Source organism: Micromesistius poutassou (genome assembly GCF_964030765.1).
Source record: "Micromesistius poutassou genome assembly, chromosome: 12".
In the NCBI taxonomy this organism is placed as follows: domain Eukaryota; kingdom Metazoa; phylum Chordata; class Actinopteri; order Gadiformes; family Gadidae; genus Micromesistius; species Micromesistius poutassou.
The window spans coordinates 6,722,000-6,747,612 of NC_140282.1; the positions used below are offsets into that span (position 1 = coordinate 6,722,000).

Here is a 25,613-nt window from a genome sequence, read left to right on the forward strand (position 1 = left end):
CATGTGTGTGTGTGTGCATACGTGCTTGTGTGTTCACTCATGCATGTATGTGTGGGCTGGATGTGGTTAGGGCTTGGCTGATGGCCTTCCCCTGACATTTGGAGGTGTGATTCTTTCATCTTGATCAAGGGCAGCTTATTGGCAGGATTACATTATGAAAATGTCAACATGTTCACGGTGCCTTCTTGAACAGAAAACAGAGGATCTTGCCGGCCGTGGATTAGTCCAAATTAGGCAGGATTTAGAGACATATCATTTAGCGTAATGTGTTCCCCGATGGATGGAGGAGGAGAAGGAAAAACAGGGGTGGACATGGGCGTGCGTCCATCTTTATCGCACAAAGATCGTGTCGATAATTGTGACGGGTCCATTTTTATTCCATGATCCACTTATTATTGTTAGAAATGTCACCGTATTCAAGCCCTTATTGATGCGGGGCGGTTGATGGCAGAAGCCTCCACCATTAGTCTGCCTCTGAAAAGGGGGGAAGGTGTGGTCAGGAGAACAGATGGGGAATCAATGGTGGCAAGTGGGAGGGGGGAAGAGTGTGTGTGTGTGTGTGTGTGTGTGTGTGTGTGTGTGTGTGTGTGTGTGGCGGGGGTCAACAAGAGACCTGGCGAGTGTAACACTGAAATTAAAATGTTATCTGAAAATGTAAGCTGTCAGCGGGCCACTCTATCTAGTCCCTGGGGAGAATGGCACAGAGGAGGGGCTGAGGTGTGCACGCACACAAACACACGTATACACAGACATGCATGCGCACACACACTTTCTGTGACACATCTAAAGCCCTATTTGAGACAGAGAAGATAAGACCCATCGATGTTGTCATTTATTGTTAAATATGAATGTATGTGTTCAGTCTGTCTGAACACATACATTGTGTTCAGACAATGTTATGTTAATGTCTCGGTGTCTAGCCGCGTAGTGAGCGTCTACAGAGCAATTTGTCTTGTGTCTGTGGTTCTTGAAAATGGTCTGCTGCAAAACAAATAAGTGATAAACATGTGCTGTACCTCCATAAAAGAAATTCCCACACTCCAGACATCTGCATGAATACCGTACTGCTCCCCGGATAACCTCTCTGGCTGTGAGACAACGCAAAAACGCAAACAGAAAAACACACACACACACACACACACACACACACACCAAGCAAAGTCAATGCCATCCTAACAAATCACAACTGCACACTTGAACTTAATTACTTGATGAATTGAATGACTTAATTAAACATGGGTCACTCACCGCCATGTAGACATTTGTCCCCACGTACGTTTTGGCAATAGAATTCACCAACTGTAAACACACACAATGCAAAGAGCAGATGAGCCACTACCGTGAGGCGAGTTTCCGTATGCGAGCAGATTGTTTAACTGCCAGAGATAAATAATGAGGGCCCTGAGAGGGAGGGTGTGCATGCACGCTTGTGTGTGTGTTCTGTCCTACTTTGGGCATATTCTCAGTATTTTGTCCTTCCCTAACTTACATTCCCTCAAATCTATTGGAATGTCACTGTGTTATTTTGAGCTCAACCCTCACACAGGGGAAACAGCAGGGAGGACTGGTGTGTGTGTGTGTGTGTGTGTGTGTGTGTGTGTGTGTGTGTGAGATAAAGCGACACACAATGCCATCAATGACAGTGCTGTGATAATGAGTGTCTGCTCCCTCATGGCCATCTTGTGTTTGTGTATATTTTAGTATTTTTGTTAAGGTAAGGAAGCCCTGCGGAGCAGCGTTTGACAGTGGGTATGTCAGGGAGCAGTTTTCTATTTAAATCTCAGACACAGAGTGAAATAAAAAGGAGAGAAAGAGAGATACATGAGTGAGAGAACGTGAAATACTTTCAAGGAAGCCACTCTGCCCCATAACCCCACCCAAACATAAATGTTGAGGCTATTTTGTGTGCACATGTATATATGTGTGTGTGGAGTGCACATGTTTATGTGCGTGTGTGCGTGCATGTGTGTGTGTGTGTCTCACAATTTTCCCTAAAATACATATCAATGAGGCTGTGGCTGTGCGAGTCATAATTATAGCATTTTCTTTTGAGGCTGAGTAACAATGCATGTGAGATGGCCAATGATAATGCGAAAGCCCCTCTGTCCCTGAGGACAGAGGGGCTCTGTTGTCCTGAGGTGGACAGTTGAAAACCACCGCGAGACCGACAGCTTGGCCACATGCACACAGACGTTCACAACAGAAACACACACAATTGCACGTGCCACACATCCCACTAGGGGTAAATAACCCCCCCCCCCACACACACACACACACACACACACACACACACACACACACACACACACACACACACACACACACACACACACACACACACACACACACACACACACACACACACACACACACACACACACTCTTGAGCCCCACTCTCACTCTCTTGCACGCATGCGCGGCTTTGTACCTGCGTGCTGACTCCAAAGTCGCAGAGCTTGACTTGTCCTCGAGTGTTTACCAGCATATTGGAGGGCTTGACATCTGTGGAGACAGAACGGTTGGGAGAAGTGCGATGTCAGCAAGCACGCGGCTCGTCTTCATCATCTTTGCCGCACTGTTGTGGTTGCCCTTTTTATTTATTTTTTATAAACGGCCGCCGGAACAGCCCCTCGTTTACCTCGATGAAGTATCTTCAAGCTCCACAGATAGGTCAGCCCTTTGACGACCTGCAGCCACAGCACATGGATGACAGGAAAGAACAGATTCAGATTGAGGTTACTAAATGTTAGGTAAGGATAACACGCAGTCATACTCTACGCCCTCCATGCAAATGTGTGAACATGCACATCTTACAGGGTATGAGGACATGGTGTGTATTTGTCATTTGGCAAAAAAAAACTCAATTATATATATTCACATTTTGTCATTTGATTCTGTCTTCCTGTGTGTGACCAGAAGTGCATTGTATCAAACCACACCCATTGTGTGCATGAAAACGTAAAATAAAAAGATATCTGCACTCCGAATATGTCAGGGAAAATGTCAACGGCCTGGGGAAGAACACGCCATCAGTCTCTCTCTCTAGGGCGCTTTCCCCTCTGTGATAATTAACACCGGCGACAGTTGAATTAAAAACGAAGGAAAGCTGCGAATTGGAATTAACGCCGCAGAGTAAATAGCTGTCAATGTTTGATTACGGACAAAGTGAGACGGCGGGAGACAAAGAGACAGGGAAGGACGTCGGCTGGACAGGAGGGGGACGGGGGACAGGGGGGGGTGGTAATGAGGGTCAAAAGAAAAGCAGCCGTTTCTCAAAACCAAGGCCAGCTCCATCAAACCAGCAGGGGTGTGAACCAGGGACAAGCAGGAGAGACTCTCCATCACTTTTTCCCCAGTGGAGGCTAATTGAAAGAGTCACACCAGGACCTTCTCTTGTTATTCATTCTGTTGTTTTGATTTGTTTTCCTAGAGACCTGTCTGCTTCTACCCAACTAACTAACAGGTCAAAGCCAAAAGGGAGATGTAGAAAGACATGTGTTAATAATTACATCAGAATACACAGATGCAGTGAGAAACTTTTATTGAAGGCCAGACAGAAAAAATACTAATTACAATATGCCGGTTTTGAATGGTACATGCTAGCTACACACATGGTCAACGTTTGATAGTTGAATCAACTCACCGACACTGCAATCCGGCCCAGTACATTCTCTGGAATATTTCTATATACGTCTAGCGAACCACCTGTATGGACAAATTGTTGTTTTTGTCAATAAAAATGATATATTTTTTAAATAATATTATTTAGTTTTAGCTAGATGTTATAGTGTTGAATTTATGGACATTTTAAAAGGTCATAAATCTATATGAGAACACACGATTGATTTGCTTGTCATTAGAATTGGCATGTAGTGGCCATTCAAATACGGATGAACTCAATCCAATAACATGTAGATTACTAGACATTTTTGCACAGAAATGTACTTCTCAAAAAATATGTTAGTACTTGAGTTACTACTACTAGAGTTGCCAGTTTAGAGATAGCCAGAAAGCCTTTTTCTAAGGCTTTCAGTTCAGTGGCTTTTGGAACATAGCAGCCCCAAAGTTAGCATTAGGTTTTGGGCTTGACCCAAATGAGTTCCCCACAGTGATGAGTGTTGAAAAGTTTGACCGATCCTGATGACATGTTGACTGGACTGTGAAACCGTGGAATCTCTCACACACACACACACACACACACACACACACACACACACACACACACACACACACACACACACACACACACACACACACACACACACACACACACACACACACACACACACACACACACTTACAGATTTGTCACACGCTTGTAGCTTTTAGCACATCGACATGCTAACCAGTCCACAGAGGAGGGACACTCCATTGCTCTGGAGAAATGTTAATGGGTTTAAGCTGAAAGACCAGAGAACAGCTTCCCCAGGTCTCCCCTTTTAAACGTTGCTAGATATATGTCATGTCTATATAGTACACTAGTGCTTAGCCATACTCAAACTTACCGTCCATGAATTCGGTACATATGGATATCCGGTTCTCCACAAAGAAGGCGGTGTAGAATGTAATGATGTAAGGAGAGTCACACTGGAACGGGAACAAAGAGATAAAGTTTCAGGGGAGAAAATATCATGTTAAGATATGTAGTACAATACAAAGTGTTTAAAATGTGTTGCTTATATACACCATACAAAATTATATTTTTCTTATGTTGGGCGAGTCCATGGCAAGTGGCACAAATTGGCATTAGCCAGTGTCAATCTTTAACAGTGGCTGATTGTCTTTCTGTTTTAACAAACAAAATGTCGAGGAAATCTCAGCTATAATTGTCTCATAAATCTTAAAAAACAAACAAAAAGTAGAGGATTTCATATTCTATAAAACACAGTAGTACACATTTATAGCCTTTAGCAGTTCTCCTTTTTTATTCTTTTTTCAACTTCAGTGAACATTTCGACTGATATTCTTACTTATACTATTCTTGGATTTAAAAAGGTGCAGTGTGTCATCTACGAGAAATTGAGTAGTCAAGCCAGGTGATGAGGTTCCTTGAGAGATTTATAAATTGAATTAGGTTATTAGCTTGTTAAACCATGGGTCATAATCGACAAGAAAATTAGCAATTATGATAAGAAATTGAAAACGTGCTGCTTTTGCGAGTTGCTTGCCGTTCTGGAATACAGTAGATACATGGCCGTGCAACACAGCAGGCTCCATGGAAGAGGACCCGCCCCCTATGTAGGTTTAAAGGGCTCATTCTAAGGTTACGAAAATTTGAATGGGATTATACACCAATTAATATACGTTCTGCAAAATGCCACTCAATTCGACACACTGCACCGTTACTGCACTGTTAACACATTAATAGATCCCATTTCTTAACATAAGTATTTACACTGTTTGAAGGATTTTTAGATTACTATTATTATTTTGTTATATATATTATAATATAATGCACAGATTACAAACTTCATATTTTCATATTATAATTGTTCTATGCCTATGTATATTAATATTCTAGAATAAGAGCAACTTTACCGTTACCCAATTTCCTGCCTGGGATCATCAATATATTTCTGATTCTGATAATAAAAAAGGTAATGTACTATAGTGATTAGTTTTGTCTTGTTACACATCAAATAAACACCACTTGCTTAAACAATTTTGACCAGGTGTCCTGTTCTCCTTCTTGTATTTTGTGGAATGTGTTCCCACATTCATTCCGTCTATTATACTTGTGCAAATAAACACACTAAATCAGTTGATTATGATAAATAGAATGAATCATACACGACAACGTTTCATGTCTTCAAGTTGTCAACCCCCCCCTAACAATAAAATAAAATGACAAACTATAAAATTAAAAAGTCATACATCTTGAATGCCCTAGTTTTACACTGCATCATAATTGAACGCCTAAAGCATGAGATCCACAAACACCATTCACTTTTAGTTATTTTTCCAGCTAATCCATCATTAAAGGGTGACTCATCAGAAAGGGCTTTGCTGGGCGTTTCTGCTGCGTGTCAGAGTGCAGTCTTCCTTGCAGAGAAAGGAGTAGTTAACTTAAGTGCGTCGGCGTGTCAGCGATGTCACCGATCCCTTGCTCAACACAGAGGAAGGGAGAGGATAAACGGCAGCTCATTAGATGAACCTATAGCACACTTACTGGAGCAAGGCAGATGTGATAAGATAGCGACGCTCCACAGATGAAAATGGTTTATTTAGCACTCAGAGAAGGGAAGAACTTCCCACGAGTCCACGCAAACCTTGTAGAGAATCTCCAGCTCTGACATGATCTGTCTCTGCAGCTCCTCTGTGATGTCCAGTGGAATGACCTGTAAATGAAACAGCCGGTGTGGTCAGAATTAAATCAAACTACATGTTAGGTACATAACACATAAAACCATGGAGGGGGGCTATAATGGCATGGTATGATACAACCATTCTTCATAGGGCTATCATAGTGCCTGATAGAAACATGAAACGTCATCTTTGAGATATTCCTGTCTCACAAAGCATTTTTTCTGTAACGGTGGCCAAGGTCACAAAATGTGACCTTGGCCACATTTATATATTGAACACCAACACCAACACAAGCGACACTTCAAACTAAGATAAGATAATTATTTTGTAGCGTAAAAAAATAGACAAGTGGGGCAGCCATGCTGAATGTTGTTCTCACCTTGACTGCCAAAACCCTCTTGCCAAGAACATGGTATGCCCTGTTAATAGAAATAAAAAATGTCAAGAACACTACAGCAGTAAGGTTAAATCAATCTACATTTTGAAGATCTTGAAGACAGTATTTCAATGAGGAGCATTTAAGCTGGTAAATGATGAATACAAATTAAAGTGGAAAAAATAGCTTGGTGAGCAGCCAAGGGCCATAGAGAAAAAAAATTATCAGAAAGAGAAAGAGAAAATGCCTTCACCGGTTCATCCAAAGGTTATAGTTCACCACTGAAAACTATCCCAGTCCACCTCATCCCTAGTCCTCCCAGACAGGGTTTAGAGTTGCAGGTAAAACCGATGCCACAGACAGACCAGGCCTGTAATGATTAAATTATAAAACCCAACTAATGCCAAACATCGGCTTTAGTTACAGCGCATGAAGGTTAGTTTTCGGCGCCGATTACAACAACTTGTGACTTCTGAGTATTCAATCCCCAAGGACGGAGACTGTCCAACAGCTGTCGGCAATGGCGAAGGTCAGCGTTGACGTGGCGTGAGCCCTGGATTTCACTTGCAAGCGGGCCTGCTAAACACGATACGTCGCATCTCAGCTGTCAGCCGGTCTCTCCGATCGACAGAGAAGTGTGTATAGTGCGAGGTGTGATTAACGTGTCTTAGATTGGGGTATCGCCTTCCTTCCGAGCCAGACGCCTCCACACTGGCCAGGGACAGTAATTAATGACACCTCTTAGCGTCTGGGATCTGTTGCCCGCAGGAGAAGATATCCAGCGCTAACCTGCGGCTAAGTGTGCACAGTAGCTAAAGTTTTGGCATCTTCTAATCTAGGTAAACAAACATTCTGGCGATGGAATTCACTTAAGGTCACCTACAATGACTCATCGCAAAGGCTTTATCATGCCGCTATAGCAGTTAAAGGCTCTACTTGCAATGACAATAACGTTTAGTCTAATCAGAAAATCTAATATAATGTCAATGCTATTCTAAAACGAACACAAACATTTTGGATGTTTTCTTTGTATTTTCTTTTCATCTTCAGCTTTTTTTAAACACACTAACTAGATAAGCTTGGCCTAAATCAATTTTTTGCACTTATATCATCTTGTTAGCGACTGTCGTATTCATGTACCTTGACCTAAACAAATTCCTGTATATTTTGTCATGGCAATAAAATAAATAATAAAAATTTTCAGATTCTGAAGTGCAGCGATCATTGGATTTAGTATGTTATAACTTCTTTAGTGTTTCAGGGTACATCTTTGGCTGCAAAAAAAAGAGACACGGCTCAGTAAAATAAATGAAAAAAAACACAGCTCAGTGCACATATAGCTTATGGTCTTGTTTCTGTTTGGCTCTGTCTTCCTTTAAGCCACAATCAATATCAGATAAGCATGACTGCTTCTGCTAAATTAAGATCAGATGAAGATAATAATTACGACAATCGCACAGACATGTTAAATACTGAATGGACAGTCTCATCTACTTCGTACAATCTGTAGCTCATAATGAGAGACATGTTCACCCTATAGCTAGTTGTATCACCACATATAACATCCCTGTAAAACATGATCGTCACAGGAAGCTGAGTGCTTGTCTTTATGTTAAGTCATGTGTGCATATGGATATGTGCATTTCATTATGGTTTGGGTAGTCTCATAGAGCAGACTTTAGATGTTCATCTAAAGTAGAGCACAAATCTGGGTGAACGTGGCATCTGCCATGGAAGCATTTTATAGCACATGTTTGTACGCGCATGTGACAAATAAAACTTTGAATCCTGAATCTTTGAACGATTAAATACCCATTCTGCAAAACAAGACTGTGGACATTAGACAACATTATTGAATCAAAAAAATTTAAGACAGAGCTATTGTATAGAGATAGTTCAACCATCCATGTTTCAAATGACTGAAGTATGAGAGAATCGTGAGAGCACTGCGTATGTCAGGACGTTTGAATGTGGAAAATAAGGATAATGGAAATGTAAAAGGACGTTGTTTATAGAATATATGTATCCATACACAATATAAGGTCATGCAAACAGGGCTGGAAATGAAGGGGGGGAGGGGGGGTCACTGCTCTTTTGCAGAAGCTTAATTCTCAGGCTGTCCTTGACCATCTTAGGGCTGAGCTTCCTCCTATGAGTTACGGCCACATGCCCCAAGATGGCAGGGACAAGGGGTACAAGGTTACACATTAAACCCCCCCCACCCCACCCCAACAACCCCCCGGCATACACTTCCCCCCGATCTGACCCCAGTAAACGTGCCCCATTGCCTGGCTCTTATTTACACTCCAGTTTGTGCTGTAATGAAAGCTCCATCATGCAGTATTCATAGGGCCTCTCTGGATGGCCCCAGTGCTGGGCCGTGTTTGTGTGTACGTGTACGTGTGTGTGTGTGTACGTGTGTACGTGTGTGTGTGTGTGTGTGTGTGTGTGTGTGTGTGTGTGTGTGTGTGTGTTTTAAAGAGATGATGGCCAGCTCGCTCGCGGTACCCAGGTCTCGGTTTACAGCACCACGTGGGCAGCCAGCTGATTCTCTCCCTCTCCCTGACACTCTCACTCAGTGATGGCTTTGCTGACTGACTGGCATGGTGCGTGTATAGGTAGAGGTGAGGCAGAGACACACTAGAGGGCCCCGGAGCCGCTGGAGCACAGAGAACAGGGTCCAGGTCGGGTAAATATACCATCTGACAACTAGGAGGGTTGAGAGACGGTGGAATCTATGATTAATGATCTCAGCATTGTACTTGATTACGGTCAACATAGGCCAACAGTGTAGTGGTAGTGATACTTTTTATTACATGCTCCATGGACATCTTGTTTAGTAACACTCTCTCTGATGACTATAAGACTATAAGGATAATGACATTGTAAAATCTGTGAATTAAAATATTTTTAACAAATCCAATTGCATGTATATTTTTTGAAAGTTAAAAGGAATCATTGTTTATTGTTCTGCCGTCTGTATTGTTATTAAAGTAGTTGTCGTTTAAAAGGCAAACTGGCAACTAATTTTATGATAAAAAACTGTTGGTATCTGTAATAGTTACAGGTCTACATTTACAAATGTCTACAAATTAAAACATTTCAAACAGCTTACACTGTATCATTCACCCAAAAAAAACCCATGATCTTTATACTTAAAGAACAAATTATCCAATGTTTTACGGCCAGGAGGGATCTGAATACCATTGTGAATGCACAGAGACTTGGATACAGTATGGAGGCTGCATGAGGCTCCCGCTTCTTGATCACATCCATTCATCCAGGCCTATGTACGTGTGAATCTAACTACCTGGGTTGTCGCAGAGTCTTCAAGGTCAAAACTGACATGTATTTACAAAGAGCTGTAGCAAATATAATGGACAGGGCCAAGGACAGGTGAGGGCTAATGCTACACGTCTGGTGCTATGTCTACGGCACCACAGATGAACATCCTGTTCATCTTACCAATTATGAATCCTGTAGCTTAAGCCATTCTCAACGCAGCCAGCCACAATTGAGTTATCAAACGATTGTAGAATAATTCACTTTATTCAATCAAAGATTTGGTATTATTTAAAAGGCCCCAAAACGTTGGTTTAAAAATAAATATGCCTGATCATGTAGTAGCTATTTGTTATGTTTAACTAATGCCCTGTTAACAACCCACTGGTTTTAATTTTATTATAGTTATTACCAAACTCATTTGTCAATACCTTAAGTAACATACAGCAAAATCAATGAATGAGCAAAGAATGAGAAAGAAAAAAATCAATGGAGAGAAAAGGAATAGAAGGAATAGCCAACGGCTGGATTTAAACTGAGCCAGCCTCCCATGTAAATGTGCTCGTTTCTAATTGCACCGCAGGATCCGCAAGGTGCATGATAGCTTTTGTGTCCTTGTTAAGGCCTTTATAAGCTGTGGAGTCACCGGGGCCAGCGGACGAGATGGGCCTGAGCGAAGGGGAGTGAGTAATAAAAACCAAAAGCCAGACAGTGATGGATGGCTGGGTCAGCGGGTGGCTATGGAGAGCTGAAGTGTTGGTAACATCCAATTGAGTCTAAATGGCTCTGGGTCATAAAAAGGTGCGAGAGGTTAAAGGCAGGGAGGGGAGAGGAGGCCAGGGGAGAGGGGGGTTTCATGGAGCTATTCACTGTGGATAAACCCTGTCGGAAGCAGGGGTGCAGGAGAGGACAGAGAATGGGGATCACAGGCTCAACGAATTAGAACACAATGAAAGATTCCAATAGTGGCACGGGATGAGAACGGGCCACCAAACATGGTGTTAAGGCTTTGCTTCTGTTGTGTTAAACAGGGAGAAAACACTATTTTTGGTGGGTGTGTACAAACATATGCCTGTGTTTGCTTGTGTGTGCTTCCGTGTGTGCGTACGTGCGTGCGTGTGTGTGGTCGTACCTGTGTTCATGTGTGTGCATTATGTATGTCATTGGGTTATCAACTCCTCAGACTGTGGCATATTATATTAACAAGAAAGGGTGGAAAAGCCCAACAGAGGAACGGACTGAATTACCTTTTTTTAAGAAAGCAATTTATTGGAATACCCAAGGTGCCTTGATCGGCAGTGAAGTAAAAACCTTTCTGTGCATGTTTCATGGTCACAGGGGCGTGTGTTTAACATTTTCCAAAAACAATTTAGACGAGGGGGTTAGGGAGGACGAAGGGAAAAAGGACAACTATGTGGAAGGTGAGCGCCATATCTCCATTTCCCGTCAATGCAGACTTTCTGTATACGTGTCTCCTTACAAATAATGGCCTACAACCTGAATAACACACATTCCTGCATGTAAATACAGATCTTCTAAGACAGAGGACAGCGAATGTAATTCTCATCAAAAATACATCATCCACTTGATCAAATATAACAGCAAAACAACAAAACTGCACAGGGGACACAACTTTCTATAATTGCCTCTACACGATTTAACAAGTTTGCTGAATACATGAACATTTTGTGAATCCTTTTTTCCTCGTGCTATCTAGGTCCCTAATAATACCTCTTCAGCTTATAAAAATAAGATTTGATTGGTATCTTGAAAGTCGTTAGGTTTCTATAGGCCCATATATTTTTTATGCAGTAAGCTCACAACCTGACCGAGGACAACACACATCAATGATCATCACCACTGTACTGTTTTTAAATATTCTTTATTTCTCTATATTAGATTGTTTTGATATGAAATGTGACATCAATGAAAAGAGGACGGCTACAAACCACCTGGGCATTTAGTAGAACTTGGGCAGCTAAATGATGCTCTGGATGACTATCTAACACTCTTAACAATCTTAACAATCTTCTCCATGTGGTAAACCAGGTTGGGGTCGGCATTGATGCCAGGTAGACTTAGGTGACCTGGCCTCCATGAAATGTTTACAAGATGAGATCAGCTTCCTGCACTGACCTTTTAGGCGCTACACCATCACAACATGACTACTGTTAAGACATCTGAACTGGGTAAGCTCAGGGCAAGGTAAAGGAGGCAAGCCAATTCGTACAAACTTGTAAGATATGGCATTTTTAAGCATTTGATTCCTCTTATGAAACTATTCACTTATGAACTTGAAGTATGTTAAAAGCAACAGAAATAGAGAAATTAAAGGTTTTTTTGATTGCTTCATAACTAAGCTACATTAATTCTATATTTAAATGTATAAACTACTAAAACCACTTTTAAAACCAAATAATGAAAACAATTAACAGTCAATAAATTCAATCCTTCAAAATATACATTTGTCTTTCCTTACGTTTGCTCCAAATTAGAGTTAAACTCAGCAAATAGAAAGAGCCCAAGCACCATTTTCTTCAAGGCATAAAGCGTATAGGACCAAAACAGACACAGGAATAATAATTGTGTAGCAGAGACATAACAAAAAAAAAAAGAAAATTCCATCTTCTTCCAACCATATAAAAAATCACCACAAAAGCATATGGATTTTCTGCTGAGCTCAATTGACTGAGAAGTTGTTGGACTAGCAATATTGGCCTTCCCTAGTGCAGTGGAACCATTCCCAGCGCCCACCAAATCACCAATCTCTCTCTCTCACTCACTCCCTCTACTGTGAGAGATATAGGCTGTTAATGAAAACAACCTCATTGTAGCAACAATAAAACAGGGTAAGGAGAGAGAGGGAGAGGGAGAGAGAGCGAGAGAGAGCGAGAGAGAGAGAGAGAGAGAGAGAGAGAGAGAAAAGGATCAGGCTCTCAAAAGAATAAAAGTGGATTTAATGGGTGAAGAATTTACTGGGGAGGGTGGAGTAGAGCTGCTTCGAAACAGAGACAGACCCCTCTGTCAAGTCAAGGTTAGTCTGAACAGTGATCAATACTTCAATCTCAATAAAACAGCTCAATGGTTGTAGATTGACGAGAGTGGGGGGGAGGGGGATAAAGTGGGGAACTTGTATGCCAACCTTGTCATAATGTTCGCAAGGTAGCAATACATCAGTCTAGCCAGAGATCAGGGAATAACTCTTCTCTAGCTGCCTCTCTTTATATATACATTGTTGGTAACGCATGGTACTGTACACCAATTGCTGACATACCTTACGGCCCCAAATCAATACCATACACGCTGGCAACCTTCATCTCGGAAAACATGAATAAAGGCCAATCCCAATATTGGCATAAAACAAAGGATGGATGACACCACAAACTACATGGGAATGGTGGTCGAGTTGGCAGAACAGCTAGGAGGAAGTGAAAGGAATCCTTAACAGCCTAAAACAGCTCAATCGCAGGATGACCAAGGCAACTATAATCTCTAGCAGACCCCCAACATAATGGAAAACAAATCCCTGTGCGGGATATGTGTGTATAGGCCATTTTCCTTACATTAAAATAGTATGTTGGACTTTGTTGTGGAATAAACAGATTGAATCATAGTTATTTGTAATTTAATCAGTGGGACTAAAGCCCATATTTCAGATGGCATGAGACCATTAAATCTTGCGATATGAGCTTCAGTGTCCCGGATGGAAATAGAAACAGTAAAAAAATATAAATACAATACCAAACCCACATTGGAGCAATGGGCAGACAGTTACAAACACCAGAACACACTAAGGAAGTGAGAACACAGTAAACTAAGTAGCCATGGATTTGAGAATGTAAGAGAGACAACACTCACTTGTACACAGTGCCTCCATTCCCATGGCCAAGCTGCTCCTGGCAGTGGATATCCTGGGCATTCATCTACAGAGAGACAAACCCAGTATAGCATTAGATACAGAGTATCATTTACAGAGAAGGCTCAGATAGAGTTCATGTACAATTAGAGCACATGCTAGTATCAATAGAGGTACATATACAGAACATATATACATATAAAGCATGGGTATACATAGAGTTCCAGACAGCACATTTATCTTTTGTTTAAATAGGCCAAAGAAGAGGACATAAGAGTCAGTGGAGGCCACGTGCCACACTGTTGGCTACTGTATGTTCTTGTCAGGAAGTAAACACTAAGAGTAACAGAGAACCACAGACACAGAGAGGGGAGGGGGTGGATGTAACTGGAGGCTATAAACAAGACAGGTCATTTCAAGTTCAGCAACCAAGGAAGAGAGGGAGAGGGATGGAGAGGCCCAGGAGGAGGAGATCAATACAACATTTGTTGTCCAATTTATAAAAGGGACATTGTGCCGGGGTGACGGTGGAAGCTGAGCGATGTAGAGTTTAATGACGATTTGTTTGCTGTCGTCGTTCCATTCCACTTTGATAAAAGGTGTCAGAAGGGGGTAATATACACCGTGCCCCGGCTGACGTGAGGTGAGTTGGGGAGGGCTGATGGGCGGCTGGGGAGGGCCTCCTATTCCCATCACTGGACCTATGCATTTTTTGTTTCCCTTCCAGAAATGTAAGCAAAAATTATAATATATAAAGTCGACAAGTCCTCTGAGGCAATATTTTGTTTGCTTGTTAAAAACATGAAAGCCTTTAACCCAAAAGAGCATCTCACATGATGTGGCATGATAGAATTGCATAGCATAAAGCTAAGTTTCAGATGTTACAATATCCATCACTGTCAATGTCAAGAGTGATAAGGTAAATAATCAACTTACACACACACACACACACACACACACACACACACACACACACACACACACACACACACACACACACACACACACACACACACACACACACACACACACACACGGGATGGAAGGCAATGGCCGGCCAGTAGTGCTGACACAATGAAAGCAGCAGGAGGTTGAGTGTAAGGGAGGGAGCCTTAGATAAAGTTGAGTGCATCAGACAAGACATTCACCGGTATGGGAGCAAACAGTATCCTTCACACTGCAAGTCAAGTCACGGCCATAGTCACAGCAGAAATATGCTCTAGTGCTCCTTCTCCTCCAACCATGGGACTCATAAATTTGTGGAAAACTTTCCATTAGATCTGCAGGGATGTCCAGGTGTTTATTTATTCATTTTGGACAAAACCTTAACCTATGTTTAGCTCTATTCTTCTTTCATATTATTTGTCGATGTGCTTTTCACAGCCTTCAGAATCCTTTCTGAATGGCTGAACAGTTTCCACCAGGAGTTGGGACTACACTGGGCACAACCGGATGGTTGGCAAGTGTATGTTTGTGTGATGGTTGTGGCGCCATGCTTGTACTTCCGGTGTTGTATCCAATTAAATCACACACACACACACACACAACACACAGACACACACACAGACACACACCTCGATTGATTGGATTACATTGTGGGAGGCGGCAGGGCTAACAGAGATGAGAGTGGACAGATAGGAGAATGGAGAGAGAGAGTGATCCAACAGCTCTATTAGCCCTCCGTATACACACACAGACGCAACCAGTCCCCCACTTAAATGTCTTTCTGACATGCGCTCCCTGCCTGTGTGAGAGTGAGTGTTTGTGTGTGTGATTGCTGAAAGTTGCTTATGAAACATATAGATAGGAAGCTCCTTAACTGGGTGCACTGTGACTAGATGAAGGACATGCAAGTTGGACATTCAAAATTAATTCAAGTAGACTAGATATAGAAATAGGAATATTTGTATCCCTTTTTTTGGACTTAAACCCAAAGCACATGGCCACGTCGGGACAGACACAAATAAATTTGTGCGTATTTTAGCAAACGGCTTCGTTAAACCTCAGAAAATAGGAAAATTAGGATCCTTAGCACCCATAGATAAGAGCAACAAAGGCTAAGGTAAGAAAAACTGCTGAAGAAGAGAAAGAAGACCTCACCTGTCCATTGGTCAGGATCTTCTTCAGCTCGGCAGAAGACTTCTTTAGGCTGTTAACACGTAAAAACAAACATTAACATTGGTTTATGAGCAGCTTGCATTACAAGTGTTCATATTACCAAAGCATGAGCGTCTTGTGCTGCTCACCTGCTAGTGGTTACAGGGTCTGGGGTGGCCTGGGAGCAATCATGTGCTGAGCTGGGTCTCGTATTCACCTGATGAAGTCGGCACATACGAAAAAGGTAGAAATATATTCAGATGGACAGATTGGGAAAGAGAAAGACAGGGCCTCAGGACAGACAGACAACAGGAGGCGTTCCAGAGGAGAGACCAAATATTTGTATGCCCCAATGGTTCCAACAATACGGACATTGACTGATGGTCTAAAGACTCAAGGAAGATCAACTTTGAAGAACATCAATAAAAAGTAATTTACACATTTTACTATTGTTTTTCTTCTGCGTGTCTGGACATGTTTACGGCAACATCTTGGCTCAACCCAGATATAAAACAAAGGAGTGGAGCATAGACACTTAAAGAGGAGGCTAAAAATAGCACTTTTAATTGAGGTCATAGGGCTGGTGTGTTGGGTCCACTAAAGGCACAGGGATCCTCTCTTTAATTAGTGCCCAAGAAGACCTCATTTAAACAGATAGCACAGACTCCCCTCAGCCAATTACTTTTATATTGAAATAAAAGAAAACAGGGGCAAACATGCTTAAAGGGCTTGGGGAAAAAAAACATCATCTTCACCAAAACAGACCTCTGGCCTCTGAAGATAAAAGACGGAACCCCTCAGAGCATACATCGAAAATAATACACTTTCAGTATCAGATCTTTATGATTGGCAATGGTGGCAACTTAAAAAATGGATTACCTTGAAAAAAAAGAAAGAAAAAAAAAGGTGCCAGACCACTTAACCCGTTGTAATTAGCGGGCTGCTTTGAACACAACATATGCCCAACGCAGAGTGAGAGGGCTCTGGGGAGGGTAACTATGGAGGAGTGGGTGGGGCTGGGGGCTTGTAATGACAATTTCATGGCTGAGCTGAACAACATATCCACGCCCCAGACTGAAGTTTGGAGAAACTGACCCGGCGATTCTCTGCTGATCCGACATAAGGAATGAGACGGCGGAAATACTATGGAGGGATAGTTGTCGGTTTATCGCTGCTGTTGTGCATGGCTATCCTAGTTTAACCATGTCGATACGGATGGAGGGCGATAGGGAGAGAGAGATAAGGTACTGGGTGCAGAGCTGCCCATCTAAATACATAAATATAGACAAGGGGAACGGTGGAATGAAGTAAAGCAAAGCCTTGACTTCAATTGACATTTCAATAAGTGGAACACACCATTAAAGATCCACTTGCCTTCACTTTATTTTTTTTCTCCATCCCCTCTTTTTCACTTGCTCCCTCTCCCTCTCTCTACCACTCTAGGAGGCAGCTGAAACAATTACTGAGATACGTACCTTGAGGCCATGTATGTTCCGTATCCCTGGGGTCTTGCCGGCTGAAACAGTAATTGACTAGATTGTAGAACACATCACTGTGCCACTTACAAAATGTACTGGAAAAGAATCTCTTTAGTAGAGAATGAGAGAGCGAGGGAAAAATAACTGAAATGAAATGAAATGAGGGTGACTGAAATTAGTTGCAGAGGAGAAAGTGATTGAGATGTAGGGCTCTTGAGACCACAGGGGAAGGAGGGGAGAGAGAGAAAGAGAAATATGTACTTGTCTCGCTCTTGGCCAAAGTACCAAAGTAGGTATGCTCAAGCTTATTACAAATAAGTAGATAAAATAAGTATAAGTAGAGAAAATATACAGCATTGCTCTTCAAATGCATATCAAAGCTTCGTCTGTACCAGCATTTGTAATATAAGTGCGCTTGGAGATGTCATTACATTTTACCAAAGCAATATGTCAAGGGTCCTGTCATGTTTGATAAAGGTTGGTTATCCAATAAGTCTTATGTTTCACTTGTTCCCATCTCATCTGAGCTTCACACAGTTTAATTCCTGACAGCAAAAATTGGACTGGCTGACCTCACCATTCTTTGTTCATTAACAGCCAATTAACATATGTTTTGATCTTAACGGTTGTAAATATAACCTTTTGGTTTTGGCCTCCAGGCTTTATGTTAAAGGAGTTCACTACTATGAACCCCTTTAACATAAAGGGGTTCATGAGTTTTAATGGACAAAAGTATATTCATGAGTTAAAAGGGACACATCCGAGGTATAGGGACAATTAACAGTCCGGTTCTGTAATACACTGTTGATGTGTTGCTGCAGAAAACCGTTGAGTCAGTACCCTGGAACTAATTCAACAATGAAATGAAACGTTGTCCAATTGCTACATTTATACTATTTATACGCCTTTTTCGTTGGGAAAACACTGACCTCTTGGAAATATTTGCAGAGGCTCTGGCAGCAGTCCATTGATCCGCTGCTCATTCATTGTGTTGCAGTACTGAAAGCAGAAGTGGAGAAAAGGATGGATTCAGTTGAATGGGGTCCAGAAAAATACTTAGAAAAAATAAAAATCACTGGGCCCCACAAATAGGATATTAACACACCTTTAAATCTGAAAATATAAAAATGCCCATATCAGTACTCAGGGAATCTACTTTGAAACCAAAACCAAACTGTGGTTACAAACAAACAGTGGTTCACAAACAAATCCAGGATGCCTTTCTAACATCTCATGCATACACAAATAGACAAATATATAATATGAGCAAATGGAGTGAGTGCAGTGTTGAAATCTGTTGCCGTCGAAGACGGATGCCCCGTGGGTCTGTTCGGGGAGAATGTAGCATTAACCCTTATTCCTCCAGGTCAACAATTTACCAAGCGTCCATACCCTGAAGGGCTAACATGCACACGCCTGCCAAGGCAACATAACAATTGATGTTTCAGTTAAGCAAGCCATCTGTTAAAGTGTGTGTGTGTGTGTGTGTGTGTGTGTGTGTGTGTGTGTGTGTGTGTGTGTGTGTGTGTGTGTGTGTGTGTGTGTGTGTGTGTGTGTGTGTGTGTACACATAGTCCCTGATGTTAGCTAGAGAGCCCCAGTCGCAGATGGGCAAGACCAAACAGTGTGTGTGTTTATATATATATATATATATATATATATATATATATATATATATATATATATATATACATACATACATAATATGTATAGTGGCTTGTAAGTTCATGTGTATGTGCATTTGGTCTAGCTTCTTGACCCTTGCTATCTGGGATCTGGAACGCTTACAGCACGCAACCAGATCACGCCAACATAACCTAATAACATGTAACATATGTTATTATTACATATTAACTGGATCGCCACATAGTGATGGCGGGGTTTGGTCAGGGTTTAAAGGCAGACAAAACAGAGTGACACAGCTGCCTCTAAAAGGACCTATTTATCACTGTCACCTCCTTCCTTGCTCCTAGCATTCTGCTTTCACCCTGCCACGCTCTCAAGGGACTCATGTATGAACAATAGGGCCAAATAAAACACCCGCCCCTATCCCCACCTCACAAAATCGGGTCGTTCTATGTTTGGGGGCATCGGGCGGTGGGCGGAGGAGGGGCGACAAGACATAACTTAAATTTTCTGCTCAGCTAACTTATTGATTAAGCTCACAATTACCACCTAATCGGTCGAGGGTGTAGCATTCAAAGACATTCTCCTTTGTTGGCCAATAACTAAACAGTCTGCGATGCCAAATACCATCACTCAGCCTTAAGGGACAAGAGAGGGTGAGCGGGCAGGAGGAAGGAGGGGTGGGGGTGGCGGTGGTGGTGGCGGCGGTGGGGGTGGGCCTCATCATCATTAGCAGACTAAGGAGAGCTGGGGAGTGAGGATGGTGGAATTAGGAGCGCTGCCTCCAGGGGGAGCTGAGTGAGAGATGAATGAGGCCACTGCTCTTCTCCTGTCGTCTTCGTCGTCTTGCTTCGCTTTTTCCCATTTTAGCACGCTGACGCGGGGCTGCGCTGTAACTTTCAGCAGCGCCCGGCTGTCTTTCAAGGGTGTCGACCAATGATTAGAGACGGCTGGCGGAGCGCTGGGTCTCACAGGAGCATGTAACAATCAACGTTCTGTGAGGAGGACTGGGGAGGGCGGTGGGGGTGTTACAGTTAGGGGCTCTCTGCAGATGGATGTTAATTAAGTGAATTATTTGACCATTAATTGTGCTCTGCAATATGTAGCCTGCAACTTTTACTGGGTAATATAAAAAAGAACTTAGCTTAAATTAATTAGACTGGAAAAGAAGAAATAAAAAAAGTGTGATTATCAACGTGGTTATCTGCTCCTTATCCCTCACAAACATAGACTAAATACACACACAGTTTTCTGAAGCAATATGCATCTGTTTGCATTAACGCTGGCAATTACAACGGGTGTGCGGGCTGAATTTAGGGTAGTTTGGTGGAATTCTCACTACTCCAATCTCAGCATGGACGCCATGATGGACACAGACGCACACACACACACACACACACACACACACACACACACACACACACACACACACACACACACACACACACACACACACACACACACACACACACACACACACACACACACACACACTCTTAGTTACCATTGGAAAGCCTAATTAATAGTCCTTATTCTGCCTAACATGCTGCTAATACCAAATTCCTCTTACTTGTACATAATAGCTGTCTACTCAACATGAAATGGAATTAAAGAAAAAAATTATCACTCCTGCTTTACTGGAGTGGCCTAATTGTGATTGCCAACAGACCAACAAAAATATGAATATAAATGGATGCAGAGCATATGCACCATTTGAGGAGCAGCTATTAGTACACATGGATGGGACCGGTCTTACTTTTCCCAATGTCCTTACAGAGCCCATGCATAGCTCCATTAAAGACTGATAGAATACTCAATAGGCAAAGTATTGGCCAAAGTAGAGAGTGGGAGGCGTTACATTGAAATTTACTAAATTACAAAAATAAACCGCAGCAAATACTTTCACAAAATTACACAATCATCACAATTATTACATTACAATGGACAAGCTATAATGTTCACAAATGTATCGTCATTGCATGCATAAAAGGCAGTCATTGAAATAGGGCAATGCATTGCCTTCAATGGATTCAATCTGTATTGCATTTGAAACGCATTATCGTACACATTAGCTATTGATATGATACTTATATAACAATGTAATTCATTAAACACAATGTCAGCCCCTCTATGATCCCACTGAGAATACTGAAACAAGGAGCTTGAAAACTTATTTTACAATTTAAAAAAAATTAAATATTCTACAGAAAGTGATTTAACCTAACCTCTATTTATTAGCATCCTTAATTAATTAGTAAATTATTTCTTCATAACATTTGAAACAGTTGTCTCAAATGCAGCATGTGTGACAAGAAATTTTGTGAAAATGTCAGCATACATGGAAAGGTGTAAGAGGTAGCACTGCGTCCGCAGCACTGCCTCAACAGTGTGTGCTTCTATCAGGGCAGACACTGCAAGAGCCAGTGTAATGTAATTATTACCAGAGCGTGTCTGTAATCCAAGTCCTGTCAAAAACTGCCAAGTCAGTATCATTCATGGGACCAAATATGCCTGTACCATTAAAAAGAAAAGTACATACTTTCACTTTCAAATAATATGTGAGCTGGAAATGAATGACTGCAAAGTAAGCATGTATCTGGAAAAGCCCACTGGGGCCTCTGTGAATTCTCCTAGTGATTCTCATTTCAATGTAAATACACATCAGGAAAAACAAGTGTCATTAACGCACCTCTCTGAAAACTTTACCAGTGTGAGAAAAAATAAAAAACATTAGAGGTTAGGTTCAAAGTCTCTCTTGCTTCTTTGCACTAGATTGTTTTCCTTCTCTTTCTTCTCTCACACACACACTTTACAACAAAACAAGGGCAGCAAATTTTGCCTGATGGGGGGTAAAAGACAGAAGAAGATCTCAAAACGCGGCCCGAGGGGAGCCTCATCTCTAATGAGGCAAAACTTTAAGTACTGAATAATAAATAATAAAAATTGACAGTTCATTTAGCCATCATGGTACTTCGCAAAACCCATTACCGTAACTATGCGAATATAGTCTGCATCGTACATAAGCCCCACATGCTAACAACTAAGTCTTGAAAAAAACAAACCTCTATATATGCCGCACCAGTGTAAAGGCTGCAGTAACAAATGCACAATGGATTACATGCAGGACTCAAGACTGGGATCAAAATGGTTGCATTTGCAAGTTTATTTTAACTGCAATATCACGCAGGTGCTGTGTGAAGGACGTCTGTGTCTTTCGGATCCATTCTTGATCTGAGTCCGACTGTTTTACGGCAGAGCTTCAATATAAAGCCGGTCGGACACCAGACGAGCCGCTGAGTGCAATGTCGGGCAGCGTCCCGTAGTAAAAAGGAAAACATGTCGGAGGATTCGATGGTCTTGTTCTGTGTTTAATATAATGAGTGGTATTGATAGTGATTGATGCGATGTGGACCAAAGTTTTGAACAATGGTGGAAGTTAAAATGCAGCTGTATAGCAGCACTGTTTTGAGTGCTCTCAAAACTGTAAAACGGTTTGGAAAGACGACCCACCTAAATTCCAATAAAGACAAACTGCTTTGATTGTAAATCTAAAAAAAGGTATAGTGCAAAGTTTCAATGAAATTGCACCGTAGCACTAGTGCTATTTAAGAGCATGCAAATTAATAAATGCACTATTCTTGATGCCGTATCACAAGAAAATAAAGAAAAATCAGAACTGGAGTATATTACCCAAATAGCAGCCTGTTATTATTAGTAGGTTACTTGTTCAACCTGTTTGTGCCAGTCGGGTATAACCATTCATTGTGGCAGACTGATTTTGGTCATACACCTTTTTATATAGGGTGCATTGGTATATAGGCTGCACAACCGTCATTTGTCTGAAAATGTGTACATGGGCCGTGGTCTATATTTGTGTAATTATTATACTCTTTGTGCATTGGGCGTGAACATTAAGTATAGGGGAATGTGCCCCCACATCTCATTGCAGAGACAATCCCTAGAGAAAGGTAGAGAAAGTGCAGAAGGGAATCGGATAAAAGTAATGGGCAAGCACTGAAAGCTCACCACTTGACTCTGCTTACTGCTAGATACACGGACAATATACTACCAAAACAGCATATGGGTTACAAAGGCGCCTGTGATAATCTGCTATATCTCTTATAAAACAATAGCGTGAAGGGACTTCATTGACTATTTTGGAGATTCTAAAACAACTTAGGCATCTATGAACTATGCATTAGACAGAGGGACAAGGAAGGTGAAATTTATATCAGAAAGGATGAAGGATAAAGTCTAACATTGTCATTTACTCTTTGTTGAGAAATCTTGGGTCCAATATTTTCATTAATTTTCGATTCACAGGATAACAAGTAATAACAACAAATTGAGTGCCAAAGTGGAGTAGCCACTAGACAGTCAGACAATAGACTAAACAGTCAGACAATAGACAATGCAGTTGACAACTGAACTTTTTTACATAAGCTTTTGAGGCACAATATTTGCATCTCTAAATTCAAAGATATGTCTGTGTGGGTTCAACAATGGCCAAGTTGCAAATAGACAATGCTTAATGCAAGATATTAGAAAAAAATATTATTAACTTTTGTACCTCAACAAAAGACCAGCTTGACTCTTCTGGTACATAAACTGAGCTGACTGAAGAATGTAATAATATATTATGATATTAAGAATTATTAAACGATAGTATTAATGATTACCTGATGTATAAAGTTATTTGAATGTTTTCTAGTATTGACTGATGGTGGAGCACCACCTTAACAAGCACTGTCTGTCGCCCATAGCATAATACTAATTTTTGCCAAACAAATTGTTGACAATGATATACATTGCGGTACTGATTGGTTATACTCACATAAGATAACATGGCTTTAAGTTCTTCGTCACTTCTTACAGTAATTCTATCCCCCACCTCATCTTCATCTGAAAAACCGAGAATACATATCTTTAAAGACACATAGAAAAGAAAAAATCGAACGAGGCAAAGAAAAAAAGCATGCATATAAGTTATATTTGTATGCACAACATTTGACTGAGAACTTTGTCTATTACAGTCAACCTTCTACAGCACCAACAGGACATGAAAAGCATTAAATGTAGCACAGGAGCAGAGGACAGTTAATCAATGGTGTATTTGTTCAATCTGCTTTCAAGGTGATTATTGAGAATGGTATCTTTCACATTAGGTGAGGTAGTATTTTATAATACCCATCTCCTAACTCTATAGTTGATAGTGTGCTAGGGTTTTCAACAGCCAATCACTGACATAAGGGGTGATAGCAACAATTTCTGACCAAAAGTAGAATCTAATAAAAAGTAAAAATATAAAAGGCTGCAGTACATTTAGATTTAAAAAGTAGCAACAGTATACTCAATGGTTAAGTCCCATTCACAGCGGTATCTGAATTATCGTCCATCTGTCTTTAATAATAATGTATCTGGATTTAACATAAGTTGTTATTTTAGTCGTAAACAATATACTTTTTTATTGATTCGAAATCGAGATACAAAATAAAACATACGGATATGTGAGGAGAGCAGACGTTAGAAAATAACTTACATTCAAATGCAGTGACTGTGGCTTCTGGCATCACATCTCTGATGGCGACCTGGAAATGGTTCAGTGTTGAAACTGTCAAATTAGCAGTTTGTAATAACAAGAAACTGGACCTACAATAGTTAAATCTTTCAAATGATATGCTTCGATGCTAGGAATTAAAGGTATTAAAAACCGTGCGCTGTTGTAGGTGGAACCCGACTACTAGGGGAACAAGTATGGCAAAATACCTTCAGAAAAAAAGTATTGGTAAATAATTTCAACAGCTCACCAGCAAGTCATTGAAGTTTAGAAGGGATGGACAGTCGACGGATGAGTCCATGTCTCCACTGGGTGTTTTTATGCGGATTACTATTCCTTCGGTGTCCATTGTGTAAATGTTATTCAAAACAAGTAAAAGCATAACAGAGAAATAGGACACATCATAGTCCACCTCGAAAGCTGTCAGCTAAGAGGCTAATTTCCAGGAGTAGCTTGCTAGCGGTAGTCGCTGCATCCTGTTTTATTGCAGCACATGATGAAAACGTGTATAGTGAGTACTTCAGAAGAAAACATTAACAATTTTCTTTAAAAATTAGTCCAATGTTTGGATGAACTTATGACACATTGATTTAAGGCAGATATTTAGACTGCGTGCAGCTGAAATTAAGACAACACATTTGACCAGCATTTCCGAATCAACATCCGTGAAGTGCTTTTCAAAGTAAAGGTAATTTCAGTATAAAAGCGTTTTTGCAGGTTTAAAGACCGTAGCAGACAAGTGAGTAGATAGTTACATTTTGAACTATTTTGTGACTATAAATATTAAGAATGTATTGTATTTTTGGTTTAAAATATGAATAATATTAAATATTAAGAAAATTATTTTAAAAATATATATTTATACAACAGCTTAAAGTTAATTGGCATTAGTTATATTTCATGCTTTATTAATATTTATGAACCCTCTCGATTTGAATAATCTCAATTTGAAAATGTTTTGCGGCTAAATGAAACAAGGGTGGGCGTGTCCATTTGGTTGTTTCGCCGTGTATATTAATGTAATTAATGATACAAT

General features: G+C 41.0%; 1 protein-coding gene across 1 annotated transcript in view; it reads right to left on the minus strand.

The window, feature by feature from the left end:
* Positions 1-25,223, minus strand: part of map2k5 (mitogen-activated protein kinase kinase 5) — a 48,826-nt gene extending 23,603 nt beyond the window's left edge. The window contains exons 1-16 of the mRNA XM_084476276.1: positions 24,828-25,223; positions 24,560-24,608; positions 23,855-23,922; positions 18,325-18,394; positions 17,393-17,433; positions 16,067-16,134; positions 15,921-15,969; positions 13,823-13,887; positions 6,686-6,725; positions 6,270-6,338; positions 4,506-4,587; positions 3,644-3,705; positions 2,639-2,687; positions 2,429-2,502; positions 1,249-1,299; positions 1,017-1,088 (exon numbers count right to left, since the gene is read on the minus strand). Coding sequence (XP_084332402.1) covers positions 1,017-1,088; positions 1,249-1,299; positions 2,429-2,502; positions 2,639-2,687; positions 3,644-3,705; positions 4,506-4,587; positions 6,270-6,338; positions 6,686-6,725; positions 13,823-13,887; positions 15,921-15,969; positions 16,067-16,134; positions 17,393-17,433; positions 18,325-18,394; positions 23,855-23,922; positions 24,560-24,608; positions 24,828-24,959 — 1,041 coding nt within the window. The 5' untranslated portion in view covers positions 24,960-25,223. The remainder of the gene's footprint in view (positions 1-1,016; positions 1,089-1,248; positions 1,300-2,428; positions 2,503-2,638; positions 2,688-3,643; positions 3,706-4,505; positions 4,588-6,269; positions 6,339-6,685; positions 6,726-13,822; positions 13,888-15,920; positions 15,970-16,066; positions 16,135-17,392; positions 17,434-18,324; positions 18,395-23,854; positions 23,923-24,559; positions 24,609-24,827) is intronic.
* Between the last annotated feature and the right edge of the window lie 390 nt (positions 25,224-25,613).